This window comes from Vigna umbellata, chromosome 4 (assembly GCF_029865625.1).
Source record: "Vigna umbellata cultivar VRB3 chromosome 4, Vumbellata_1.0, whole genome shotgun sequence".
NCBI lineage: Eukaryota > Viridiplantae > Streptophyta > Magnoliopsida > Fabales > Fabaceae > Vigna > Vigna umbellata.
The window spans coordinates 4,404,028-4,418,360 of NC_142168.1; the positions used below are offsets into that span (position 1 = coordinate 4,404,028).

Consider the following 14,333-nt stretch of genomic DNA (forward strand, 5'->3'; position numbering starts at 1 on the left):
GCTTTCTCTTTCCAAAATTGGATCCAATATCCAGCACTGCCCTCCATACTAATATACGCCAACCTCACCTTCTCCTCATCCTCCTTTACCCCTTGCAAGTCAAAAAATCGGTCCGCTCTATTGATCCAGTTGAGTGGATCCGATCCTTCAAAGATGGGTAGTTCTACTATCTTCCTCCAATTAAGCGTGCTCTCGGGACGACTACTTCCTCTTCCGTTTTTGTCCTCCCCTTGTCTCCTTTCGTTCTCATTGACCGGCGCTTGACTATCCTCTGATTGATGGTCATCTTGATTTCGACCTCTTCCCCCCAACATCCTCGCAATTTCCTTCAATTCTTGACGTATTGCGATAGTATCTTGGCACAACGCTCCTGTTTCTGCCTTAATCCCGTCAAACGCAATTTCTATCGTCTCTAACCAGCCTTCCATCACATTGAACCTTTCGTCCGCACTTCCCTCCATCGAATTCCCGCACACCCCTCCTCAGATCCGATAGGTCGGACCAAATGTTAGGTTTCTAAATGGGAAACCTAGCCAAAACACTCTCACACACACCAAGGTGCAAAGATGAATGAAAGAATTCTGGTATTTCACAAGAATTAGCATTTACAATCAATAGTCTGGGGAGCATAACCTCCCTCACAAGGTTCAAAGAACCTGTCTGTATACAACTGTCAACAACCCCCTCCTTCTGCTAAACAGAGGTTATTTATACAATACTTTCCCGCTCCCCTCCTAACCGTTAATATTGTTAGGCTCTTTAATTCTTTCTCTCCTTTTGTAAACTAACAAGGGCCTATCAGATACCATAATGTAATTCACAGTATCGAGGTATTTATTAAACCAATAGTGGAAGCCATGTCAATGAAGACGAAAGAGAGTGTGAAGGAGAAGAAGATTAAGGAAATGGAATGAGCACAAATCATAAGTGCAGAATAATATTTTGATAAGAGAAAAGGAAGAAGAATACAATTGTGTCACGTTCTTACAAGAGGGGAACGATTATATTGGAAAAAGAAAGGAAAAACAGGAAAGAAACAGAAAGACATTGACAGAATGAGGAGGCGTTGTCGAGCTGTGTTGCCGAGGTGTTAATATTCTATCAACAAGTTTTCAATGAGCATTCACTCATATAGTAGATGTGAAATTAGATGAGAAATATAATTTTTTTTTTCATTTTTTTCTGTACTATCCATAGTGTAAATTCGTCTTATTTTTAGTTAATATGAGATCTCCATCACACTTTCCTAAGTTCGAAGATATACATCTCAATATGTGACTATACATTGGTCCTATATCAGCCCAATAGTATAGTTCCAACAATAACAATTTTTGCTAGAATATGCTTTAATTCATAACTCTGATACCATGTTAAGAAGTGAGTTTTAGACCTAACTCAATTTTACAAAAATCGGTTTGTGAGTGAAGTTTGCACCCACATATCTACTGCTCAACGTTATTACTATTAGGAGCTTAAGTGGAATAACTAATTAACATTAGATTAAAAACTTCAAATCATATGTACTTATTTCAGGAGTATATGCTAAATTGATTGAAGTTAAAGAACATTATGAGTGCCAATGTTTTTCACGATTCTGTCCAATGTGATAACGAGTAATGAGTTGTACTTGTTATTTGCAGGTTCATCTAAACATCGGAGAAAAGAGAACTATAAAGGGCCTCTGATTGTTTGCTTTGGGGAGATGATGATGAATTTGGTCCCAACGGTGTTACCAATGTCCCTTGCAGAGGCAGCAGCCTATAAGAAATTCCCTTCTGGGGCCACTGCCAATGTTGCAGTCGGAATTTCTAGATTAGGAGTTTCAGCAGCTTTTATTGGCAAGGTGAAATTCTCTAATACTATATTAGCAATGTGCACAATATATAATATTAGCAATGTGCTCAATATATATTTTCAAACTCATTTCTCTCCCATATTATTATTATGTTTATATTCTCTGCAAAAATTCCATGTGCTAAATCATAATGCTTGGTACTTACAGCTGAATTTGCTTCATATGCATGAAACAATGAATGTTTGAATAAGCTTTTCATAAACACTTTAAAATTAAAAATGAAAAGGTAAATGAGTTAAGTTTTTAGCCAAGTCAAAATCATCAAAACTTATCTTAGTTTTATAGACTTTCTTTTCTTTAAACTTCTTAAAAGATTAAGGTATATAAGTGGATTTTAGTTTATAAGAAAACTCAATGTATTTACTTTTTTATAATTACTGTAATTACTGATGAAGATATGATAAATATGTGTGTACATAAGCATGTGTTTCCTTAACGGTTTAGCTTCTGAAGTATACGTTTTCTTGTTTCATAGTTTCTGATCCCCTGATGATTCAAGAGCACTGCAATTTGGAAAATACATTACAATATTCTTTCCAAGTTTTTGTTTCATATCAATTAGGAGCATATTTTGTGCTCTGGAATTTTATCTTGACTAAAACAAAATTCAATGTGCAAAGTCTTTAGATGTGAATCTTTCCTTTCATTCTTTCATTTTAATCTACTTGTGTCCATTTTTCTGACCACAGTGTCTCTAATATTTGCAAGGAAGGTGGGAAATGATGAATTTGGCTGTATGTTATCTGATATTCTGAAACAAAATGGTGTTGACAGTTCGGGCCTACTCTTTGATGATGATGCAAGAACAGCATTGGCATTTTATGCTCTTAAGAGTAACGGAGAACCTGAATTCATGTTTTACAGAAATCCAAGTGCTGATATGCTTCTTCGTCCTCAAGAGATTGATCCAAGCCTCATAAAGAAGGTAATATAAAGTACACATGGAAATCCACCTTTTTTTCATTTCATCTAGCATAACTAATGTTTGTAATTATGCTTAACTCAATTTCTCAAAATAAACTGTATACTCCACTTTGTAGCGGATAGACTTAAAGACATGATAACAAAACATACTTTGATATCATCATAGAATTTGGGTCGAGGCTAAGAAACTAGTTCGTTCTCCACTTAGAAACACTACTTGAACCCTGTTACTCAACATGAGATCTTCAAAGAAATGCTACAATTTTGTGTTCCGAAACATAGATCTTAAGTATATTTTGCTGTGCAGGCCACAATATTTCATTATGGTTCAGTCAGTTTAATTACGGAGCCTTGTAGGTCAGCTCACCTTGCAGCAATGAGTGTTGCCAAAGTCTCAGGCTGTATCCTTTCCTATTCTCCAAATTTGGCATTGCCACTATGGCCATCAAAGGAGGCTGCAAGACAGGGCATCATGAGTATCTGGAACTATGCCGACATTATTAAGGTACATGTTTTGTTTGTGAGTGAGTTTTTCAAAATGTTCCTTCACTGTCATTTTGAGATAAAATTGCCCTCCAAAAGGGGATCATTTGCTGTCAAAGAATGATATTGAAAAACCTATTTGGTCTCTATACTAAAGGAACTATTTATTGTTCATGAAAATGAGTATTAACTCTATTAATGTACATACACACTGTCTGTTATGAAGTATAGGTAAGTGTGGATGAACTTCGACTCTTGATCGAAGGTGATGATCCTTATGATGACAAAGTGATCATGATGAAGCTGTACCACTACAATCTCAAACTTCTGGTTGTCACTGAAGAAGGACGAGGCTGTAGATACTACACCAAGGTTTTATTCCACAAACAAAAACTTGCATGATCTCTATTCTATTTATTTTTGCAACCATAATGTTGTCTACTGATAAATGTTGTTGAGGAGTAAGTCACAAATGTATTTATGGTGTACACATTTTGTCCTAAATACATTAAACGAAATCTCTGTATTTTCTAAGCCAAAATAGGTTGATTGTGTTTAATCATTTAGATTTTCTGCTCAGGACTTTAAAGGATGGCTTGCTGGTTTTAAAGTGGAAGTAGTTGATACAACTGGAGCAGGTGATTCGTTTGTAGCAGGATTATTGAGCATTGTGGCTGCACACAATCATATCTATAAGGTCACAAAAATACTACTTATTCAGTTACTGGCATCACATCTGATCAGATTTCACCCCTCTTAGTTAACCTGATTTCTTGCGATTCATAAGGCATGCATGAAAACCTAAGACATATCCAACAAAAATAATTTTTTCATGTTATCAAAACTAGTTTTACATTTCATAACAAACCCTAAGAGAATTATTGAAGGTGTGTTCCTTGTGCCACTATTAGGATGAGAAAAGGTTAAGGGAGGCCCTTGATTTTGCAAATGCTTGTGGTGCTGTCACAGTAACAAGGAGAGGAGCCATACCTTCACTTCCCACAAAGGATGTTGTTCTCAGACTTCTGTTTTCCCGCTTCAATTCATAGATTTCCCAATGTATTGGTTATCTCAAATTCAGTTCATGTTAGTTTGAGGCCTGTGGCATTTCCTGTTCTTCATTTGCTATAAACATTTTAACAATTAGGGAACTACTAACATGACAAATGCAGTTACGCACTTTTTTAAATGTTTTTTTAATGACTATTTTCTAGAAATTATAAAAAATTGTAGAGTTTTATATCTTATTTAATTATTGCTTTTCAAGATGTTTGACAGTACTTGCACTTCACAGCCACTACCCCTGCTTATACAAATTTTAAAATATTTGACAATGAAGTGGAGGAGATTTTGTTTTTATACTTTCTCTCTAATAAAATAAAATAATATTAGTATGTAGGTGACTAAAGAAAAACATTTACTTGAATCCTAATAATATACAAATAAAATAAAGTGATAAATTTAATGAAGTCAAATAATCTAATAATGTAATTTTTCTATTAACTTTTCCTAATAATATACAAATAAAATAAAGTGATAAATTTAATGAAGTGAAATCAACTTAATCAACTATAATATAAGAAAAGTAAGAATTACTTATGAAAATTACATTATTAACCTTATTTCTTTTCTTGAGACCTGTCAAAAAAATAGTTTTTTTTTTTATCTTTTCAGACACCCTATTTACTGTTTTGCCCATCATTTTTGTTTGACACGAGTCCACTTTTCTGGTTTTTTTGTCTTTGTCTTTGCTACTCTTTCTCTCTTCACTGCCCATTCTCTTTTTTGTCTTTTAGTTACTCTTTCCCTCTCCACTGCTCTTATTTGGACAATTCAATGCTGTTTAAAATATTTAGTTATTTTGATTTATAAACGATTTTTATTTTTTTATATACCTTCTAATATTTGTAGTTTTATTTTATTTGTTACTATTTATTTTAATATGGAAATTATATTTAATTACTATAATAATTTTAACATTTACTGGATAATGTTTAATTTTTATACAATTTAATTTATAAAAAAATTTAATTTCAATAACTAATAAATATTTCTCAATGTATTGAAATTTTTTTAGTGTTGTTTAACATTTTAATATATTTTTATTATTCTTAGTTTTATTTTATTTATTATTATTTAGGTCAATTTTAAAAATACATTTACTTACTATAATATTTTTTTAATATTTATTAGATTATGTTTATTTTTTATATAGTTTATTTATAAAAAAATTAATTTCAATAATTAACAAATATTTGAAATCTACATACTCAAAAAATTAATATAAATAATTTAGTAAGATAGTAGTTTAATTTAAGAAATTAATTTTCAAAACTAAATAAATTTCATTTTTATTTTATTTATTATTATTTAGTTCAATATTAAAAAATTAATTACTATAATACTTTAAATATTTATTGGGCTATGTTTAGTTTTATATAGTTTAATTTATAAAAAAATAATTTCAAAATGTATTTAAATTTTATATTACTGTTTTATAATTAAATATATTATTACTTTTGGTTTTATTTTATTTATTATTATTTATTTCAAAATTAAAAATATATTTAATTTTCATAATATTTTAAATATTTATTCGATTATGTTTATTTTTTATTTAGTTTAATTTATAAAAAGTAATTTTAATAATGGTAGAATCGTTGCACAACGAAATATTTACTCTAGACCAAAACAAAAAAATGGAGTTAATTGGTTTTGAAATAAAAATTTATACCTTTAAAATTTTTCCCTTTTAAATATAAGAGTTACAATAAAAATTATTTTCTATGTAATAAAAACATTCAATTAAAGAGAATACAAATTAAAATTTTTACGTTTAATTGTTAATCACTAAGAAAAGATTAATACTAAAATAATATGATATTACAAATAGGAGTAAGAACAATTTAAAAAAGTCACATGAGAAATGTCTTTTTTGAAATCCATTAGATTGAACAACTCTTTTGAGTTTCATAAAGGATGAAGATACCTATATTGAATCACACAAAAAAAATAAAAATAAAATATTTTTCCTGAAGTCAGAAAAAAGGAACATTGTATTTAAATTACATAATGGGTATCAATTTTACATAATGAAATTTAAACCGTCTACTACTCACATTAGATTTTCAAAGTTTTCACATAAAGTTTTTCAGTCCTTGTCAAATCTCTACTACTCCTTAACTATAACTTTCCTCTTTATTTAAAAAAAGTCATTATCTTATCGTAATTAGAGTTAAAATATGAAAAGTCAAATTTATAATTGTAGCTAATAATTGATTCTTGTAAACAACAATAGATTATTCTGGCTGCATTTCTCAAAAGTAATTTTTTTTTCTTTAACAATTGATTATAACTAATAATAATGGATTATTTCAATGAGTATTGAAAAAAAATTAAACTCTCTCCATGCACTTTTGACTTATAATCTCTTATTTTTTTTATGTTAATTAATATAGATTACATGACTTTAACTACTAAAATTATAAGTATGTAATGTAACACTTAAATCTAAACATTTAATCTAAACATTCAACTTTTAATGTAAATCCAAACATTTTAAACTTTCAATAATTCTTAAATAATTATTGAATCTAAACATTCTTTTAACTCTTTAAGAGTTCTCCATAAATCATCATCATGAATAAGATTTCATTTTTCTTCATTTTACATCAAAATTGTGCTTCTATGTTAAGAATAAGGTATCAATCTTCTTCTTTAATCAACAAATAATTAATACATAATTATGTGAAAACTACATATCTAAAAATCATTAATAACAAATTTAGTGAAATAATATTTTAATTTAAAAAAAAATATTTTTTAGAAAAAATAAATTTTATTGATACTTATTAGATAATTCATTTAAATAAAAATGTATCTACAACTTTTTTTAAAAATTTAATAAGAGTGTTAAAACAACTAATCAAAATTTTAGTTTTTTTTTTCATTTTTGGTATCAATATTGGATATGATGGATATTGACAGACCAATTTTGAAACATTTTGAACAGAAGCCTATTTTGTGTGAGAGTTCTACAAAGTTTATGTGATTTCTATATAAGTTTTTATGTTATAATAACAATACTCTAAATCTATTTATTGTATCAACAACTTCTTTTATGTTTTACTATATCTATGTGTTCTATAAATTTTATTGTATTTATGTAACATCCCAAAAATACAGTATAAACTATATAATAAAATAATTATAATTAATCATAATTCAGATCAGTCTTAAAATTTAAAAAGAGCGTACGATCCTTGGCCGAACGGTCTTTACAAAATAGCAACACACTTAAACTGTACCAAATCAGCAAACATGACCGAACGGTTTACAAAATGAATTACCGATCGGTCAAATTACTCAAAGGGAAAGGTGACCACCTTACATTCAAACTAAACTACTGACCGAACGTCCTATTGTTCGGTCTTCACTTCTACTTCCACCAAATTTTCTTCTTCTAGCGCCTCTTCCAGCAGCTTGTCTCCTTCTGCTCACATCCACACGGATGATCATTGCAACGACAAGGACGAACGTACAAAACGAGACAACACAGGAAAACATAGGGTAAGCTTATGTAATTTAATTCAAGTATTACACATACATTTCACATATTCAGACACATCAAATACATTTCATCATACACTTCAAGCAAGGCCTATCACTAGACTAACTGTCCGGATGGTATGAATTCTGTGTAGCTACGACGTTCGTGCACCCGGGTGATGTAGTAGCTGGAATACTCTCATCAGCTGCCACCCGAGGTTAGTCCTATCTGTCCAAAGTACCCCTAAGGACTAGGACCTCCTGTCGTTCCCACGCATGACCTACCCTCCTCTACGTGAGGACGAGTACTCACGGAACATCAGGATGAACCGCCAGCTAAGCATTACCACATTCATACTTTACCATGTCAATATTCATCCAAGAGTCGTTCCTCCCTGGAACGCTCGTTCAAAATCCACAACCTTACATTCATCTCATATACTCTTTATCTTTTATAATTCTTCATTTTGGTGTCATCTTTATCACAAATTCTAAGAACATCAATTACCGAACGTTCATCCCTCTTCAGAACGAGGACGAACGATAGGAACGAGGCCGAGAAATCTTCCGTTCCAGAGTAGAATAAGACCAAAAGAGTTACTATTAGATTTAATGAATGAACCGGGTACAATTATATAATATATGACGACCGTTATTTACATCGTGAATCAGTTAAATTAACTGACTCTCGGGAGTTCAAACCAACACTCAAATTATAAATCAAGTATGGAGGCCTAGGTTGGATCCAACGAATGCAGACACGTTAAGATGTTAAAGAACCATATTTGGAATAATTCAAATACAGAAACCTAATGTCAGTCAATGACCGAACACGGTAAAAGAGATTCTACTGAAATTGGACGAACGCTGTTTCATCAAGATTGATAAATTAAAAATGAGTACGAGCGTTCGGTATAAGACCGAGCGCCACTCATTACGAGAGCCTGGGGTGAGACCTATCACTAATTTAAACTTATAATAGAAATATTAATAATAGTAAATATGATAAGACACGTTGGAGACAGTGTTTAAGAATAACAGAATATACAAATGCATGTTTACAAGATTTTCAGTTCCTCACGTAACACTCAGGTACACTACGTTTGGCCGAACGCTCAAACATAGCACTATTACAAGAAGGCGCTCGTCCTCAACTAGAATTCTTCCCAAATGAAAGAATTCAATTTCAAAGGAGTTTACTAGAAACACCGAACGATCAAGGACCGTTCAATGACGAACGTACATTATCATAGGGAAAGTTCATATTCAGATCTCATTTATCTTCAACTCATTTTTCAATACATCATTTCATAACTTTATAAATTCATATCAAAATCAATTTGCATTCTTCGTACAATCTATATCATTCTAATAAATCATACTCCACATAACACTCATATCAACATTCATACAATCCAACATATCAATCATCATGCATTATATTCATCTCAGTCCATTAACGATCGTTCATACAACACAATAAACATACAGATTAAATTAAATAAGCTTTCCTTACCTCTATAGTGAACGAACTTCCTTCAGACTAAAACTCAGTTCGCGGAAATACGATTTCTTCTACCCTCAACGCTCAACCAAACTCTTCAAACTAAAACAAGTTACAGAAAACCAAGATTGGCTCAGACAAGGTGACCGCATGCAACCAGAGCTTGGTTTGCATGTTCATAAGAACGAACAGCTAGGGACGAGAAACTTACCAGTTTCAGAATCCGGAAATGTTCTGCTTAAATCGAAGCTTGGGTCGCCGAGTGCTCCTACGGTGCCTGAGCGGTGATCGGAAAAAGAAAAGGGTGAGTTTTGGTAGAGAGAAGGGAGAGCTGTTTAGAGAGAAGGAGGAGAAATGAAGATCAGAGTTTTGGAGAAAAAGAGTGCATGCAGAGAGAGTGACGCGAATTTTAGAAAAATCAATTTTGTTTCAAACGAACGTCCGCTCTCCTGCTGACACCTGCATTCCACTATCTGATTTTCGGATCCTCGTTTCTTGACACGTGGCGTCCGCGCAGAGGGTTTTGGGTGCGTTTTTAATGATTCTGACATGAGAGGTTTGGGTGCGTTTTTCCGAGGTCTGACAATTTACATGTGTTTTATTTTATTGTACTTTTTATATTTTAGTTGGTAAAAATAAAAACTTTGTTTAAAATAATTTTGCATGTACATGTATAATGTAATAAATTTATCCATATATTTAATATAAAAAACGACATAAGATGACAAATCATTTCATATATTATTAGAAAAATTAAAAGTAGACATTGAGTATATCAATATATTAATTATATAAATTTGTCTAATAATACATATTACATCAAAATTAAATTAATCTTAATATATATATATATATATATATATATATATATATATATATATATATATATATATATATATATATATATAAAACAAGTCTCACTGTTGAAATACAAAAGTGGCGAGAGACAAAGAATTAATTAATCCAATAGTAGTGAGAAGGAGGTGGATCCAATAATATTTTAAGCGGAAACTATAGGAATTCTTCCTAACAAATTTTTAGGCTATTGTTATTTATATTAATTTTACACATTATTATTTTTTATATGGTTTAATCATCTTTGATGTCTCTGTTTATGTAGATTTATCTTAAATTGGTCCTTCAGTTAAATTTTAACTCAATTAGGTACCTGTTTCTGCAAAATTGAATCAATTGAACCATTTCCGTCAATTGGAGAGGACAGCGTTAACATTCCAATGATGTGGCATGCTGAATATGCAAATGGAAAACATGTGACAGAGTTAGGGTTTTACTGACGTGGAATTGAAATGAAAATACCCTTCTCGCTGCCGCATCCCTTTGACGGCACCCCCAGCTCCATATTCCATATCACTGTCCTTCCTTTCCCCCTACCACCACCGTTTGCCAACCTTCTAGCTTCGTCGATCTCTCCCCGCACGAGTTCATCCTCGTACTCCTCACCCTTGTGACCATCCCGATGCTAATTTACATCTTCATCTTCATCTTCGCCTTCAATTGCCCTTTGCACTGCCGTCGTCGGGATCCCTCCACTAGCAAGCCCTCCATCGCGTCGGAGGCTTCCCACCGTGAGATCGAACTCGCCAGCAAGGATGCAGGCGTTAAGTACCGGAAAGAGGATCACTCCAAGGAGATCGAAGACGAGCGTCTGGTGTGCCTCTCGGTGTTCGCCCACGGCATAGAAGTCCGGTAGCAACCATTCCTCTTTTCAGCAACACGCGTCAGGAAGTCAAACAGTACTTTAAGGCCGTTACGAGTCTGCAGTCCACTATGCATCATCTCGTCGCACTCGATTCCTCCTCCGAGAGCCTCGTTCAACTCCATCCAGGTTGCCATACAAACTCTATTTCGCGACGAGAAATTGCTCTACGACTACGTTTTCAGTTCAGCGGAGAGGAAGATCGCGAACTCGCGGACTCTGCGACTATGTTTTCAGCGCGACGACGTTGTTCGGCTTTCCAGAAAACGTGTCTAAGTGCAAGAAAACGACGGAGAAAATGTTCAGGATGTTGGACTTGTACAACACGAGTCCATCTTCTCTTCCGAATCAACCTCCTCCATCATATTACAGGTGTGTGCTTCAAAGGTGAGGCTTGGCGAGGGAGAGAGCATCGTGCAGGGATTTTGTAGTTGGAACAATGTTGTCGATTAGTGTTTTGTCGGAGCTTTCCACAACCTCGTTCTCGACGGAGATACGCGTCACGGTAGTTTCCGGGAGGAAGGGGGAGATGTTTTGGGAGAGCCAAGCTTGCGCGGCAGGAAGCTTGAGAGAGAGGGGATGGCAGCGTTCACCATTGTGACAGTTACGGAGATTTCGGTGTCGGCGAAGGTGCGGAGGATGTCGGGGTTGGCATCAAAGATTTTGACGCGGTCGATGGTGGTTTGAGTTTTGAGGGCGGTGGCCACCGTTGAGGGCGGTGGGAGATTTTCTTCCCACGTGCCATAGTTGACGTCGATTTTAGTGTAGGAAGCATAAAGTTGTCGGAAAAGGGTGCATGATAAAAGAAGCAGAAGGGAATGTGGTTGGCGAGGGAGAGTGGTTGGCAAAGGATAGCGGAACGGATCGCCTGACTGATATTGGTGCTCCTCTGCAAATTCAATGCCAGAGCGGAACTGCCACGTGCTGAGGATGAAAGAGCATTTCATCGAGTCACTACCATGTGGTTAACATTTGTTATATTAGCATGCCACTTAACTCAAAACATAACGTCGTTAATTCAAATTAACGGAAAGAGTTCAATTGATTCAATTTTACACAAATAGGTACCTAATTGAGATAAAATTTAACTAAAGGATCAATTTGAGATAAATCTACATGGACATATAAGATGATTAAAGCTTTTTATATTTGATATATAGTTTATATCTATATTTGTAATCATCAACTATAGAAAACAATGTACAAGGAAAAATACCAAAATATCCATGGTTAGTTGTTGACACCTGTTAATTTTTCTGACTTTTGGTCATTTCCAGTATCAAAATTCCTATCCATCAAAATTACTATTAACAAATTGATTTAAAATTACATATTTAAAATATTAAATGCCAAATTAAAAAACAATTATTCTATACTTACATCTAAATATGTAAAAATGGATTTTAATATGAATCAACTCAGTTTATCAAATATTTTATTTGAATTAAATTAAATAAATTTTAATTTTTTTAAGCGTGGATTGAATTAAACCTGACTTACTTATATTAAAAAAATACATTAATTAATTATATACTAAGAAAATAATATATAGTGTTATCAAAATGGATAATTCAGTCTAATTTGGTCAGGTCCATCACAGGTTGGTCATTTAGTGAGTTAATCCAATCCGGCTCATTTATTAGCGAGTTAGAAAAATTTGAATCCAGTTTGACTCATAATAGGTTGGTGGGTTAAACAAGTTAACTCTTTGACTTACTTAATTACAAGTTTGTTTTTCAAATCCAACAAAAATTACAATTTTTGTTAATTCAAATCTAAATAAATTTCAATCTAAAATGATGTTAAACTCCAAAGACAATTCAAAATATAAAAAATATATTATATAATCTAAATGTAATCCAAAGCAAGCAATAACAAAAAAGTTTCTAATATTGATCATTTTTGTGTTACTTATCTATTTATAATATTATAGTCTTGAAAGGATAAATCAATAATATTTTGATCTCTTGAAACATTTTTTTTCCTTATCCCATTCACAATACAAAGTAATAAATAATTAAATTAAATTAGGTAGGTTAATGAGCCAACTTGACTTACCGTGGGTTCAAAAATTGGATCAGGTTGAAAATTAACCCATATCAAAAATTTATGTTTTTTAAACTCAATCCAACCCAACTCGAATCCATGATAGGTCGAATTGACCTGTAAGTTCTAACTCATCTTTGACAACACCAAAAAAAAAATACCATAGTTAGTTGTTTGACACCCTTTTAATTTTCTTGGCTTTTTTGGTCATTTTCAGCATCAAAATTCCTACTTTGCCTATCAAAATTACTATTACACAATTACATTTAAAATTATACATTTAAAAATATTAAATCCCAAATCAAAAGAACAATTGATCTCTAAAGATGTTAACATGACTTTTAATTTGAGTTAATCTAACTCAATATGGACTCGAATATGGTTGAATTAAAAAAAAATTAAATATAAATTAAACCTAATGGAACTCATTTATATTACAAAATACATTAATTTTTTTATTACTTTACTATCCATCATAATTATATAATATTAGTGTTATCTAATACAACATCTACATCTACAAATTCATTAAATATATAATAACGCATCAACTTTTAGGATATATATTTTCTAATATGAGGTAATTGGAAAAAATGTGATGTCCTAATATTATCACGTTTAAATTCATACATTTTACATACTAAATTTAAATTTCAAATTTGTTACAATAATTTATATTTAATTTATCATTATTTTATATTTTATATTTGTTATAATAGTTACATTTTTCATCATAATAATTATACCGATCATTATACTCAACATAGGTTGACTATTATATTTGAAAACATTTAATTTCTAAACACAATAACTATTCATTGGAATTATTCATTTATCTAAACATTAAGTACTTTTTACACTCATAATCATGCACACTATTATGGTAAATTTTGATATAAAAAAATCCACATACAAAAAATATTTTAATATGTATTACAATATTATTGTGTAATTATTTAATTCTTTCTTTAAAATATTAAACTTTTATTTTAAGATTACATGTATTTATTATATAAAACTATAATAATTAAATATATATCTAACACGCACGGATCTCAGGCTAATTTGATTATATAACACAATATAAATGTAGCTATATACCGCTAGAAAGTGTAAATAGAAGTCCCAAGAAAACAAAATACAATTACTTATTCGTTGAACGTGATTAGTCTTCGTGAAATTTGATTCAGAATAATTTTAAATAGTAATTGTTAGTTATTAAATTGCAGGTACCACAAGCCTCACCCATTTTTTAT

At 31.7% G+C, this 14,333-nt stretch overlaps 1 protein-coding gene across 1 annotated transcript; it reads left to right on the plus strand.

Annotated features, from left to right (window-relative positions):
* Nucleotides 1-1,367: 1,367 nt before the first annotated feature.
* Nucleotides 1,368-4,449, plus strand: LOC124836631 (putative fructokinase-7). The gene is made up of 7 exons (XM_088112567.1): nt 1,368-1,377; nt 1,641-1,843; nt 2,568-2,780; nt 3,087-3,284; nt 3,494-3,634; nt 3,843-3,959; nt 4,174-4,449. The coding sequence occupies exons 1-7, from the start codon at nt 1,368-1,370 to the stop codon at nt 4,309-4,311; spliced, it is 1,020 nt and encodes a 339-aa protein (XP_087968693.1). The 3' UTR covers nt 4,312-4,449.
* Nucleotides 4,450-14,333: the final 9,884 nt, after the last annotated feature.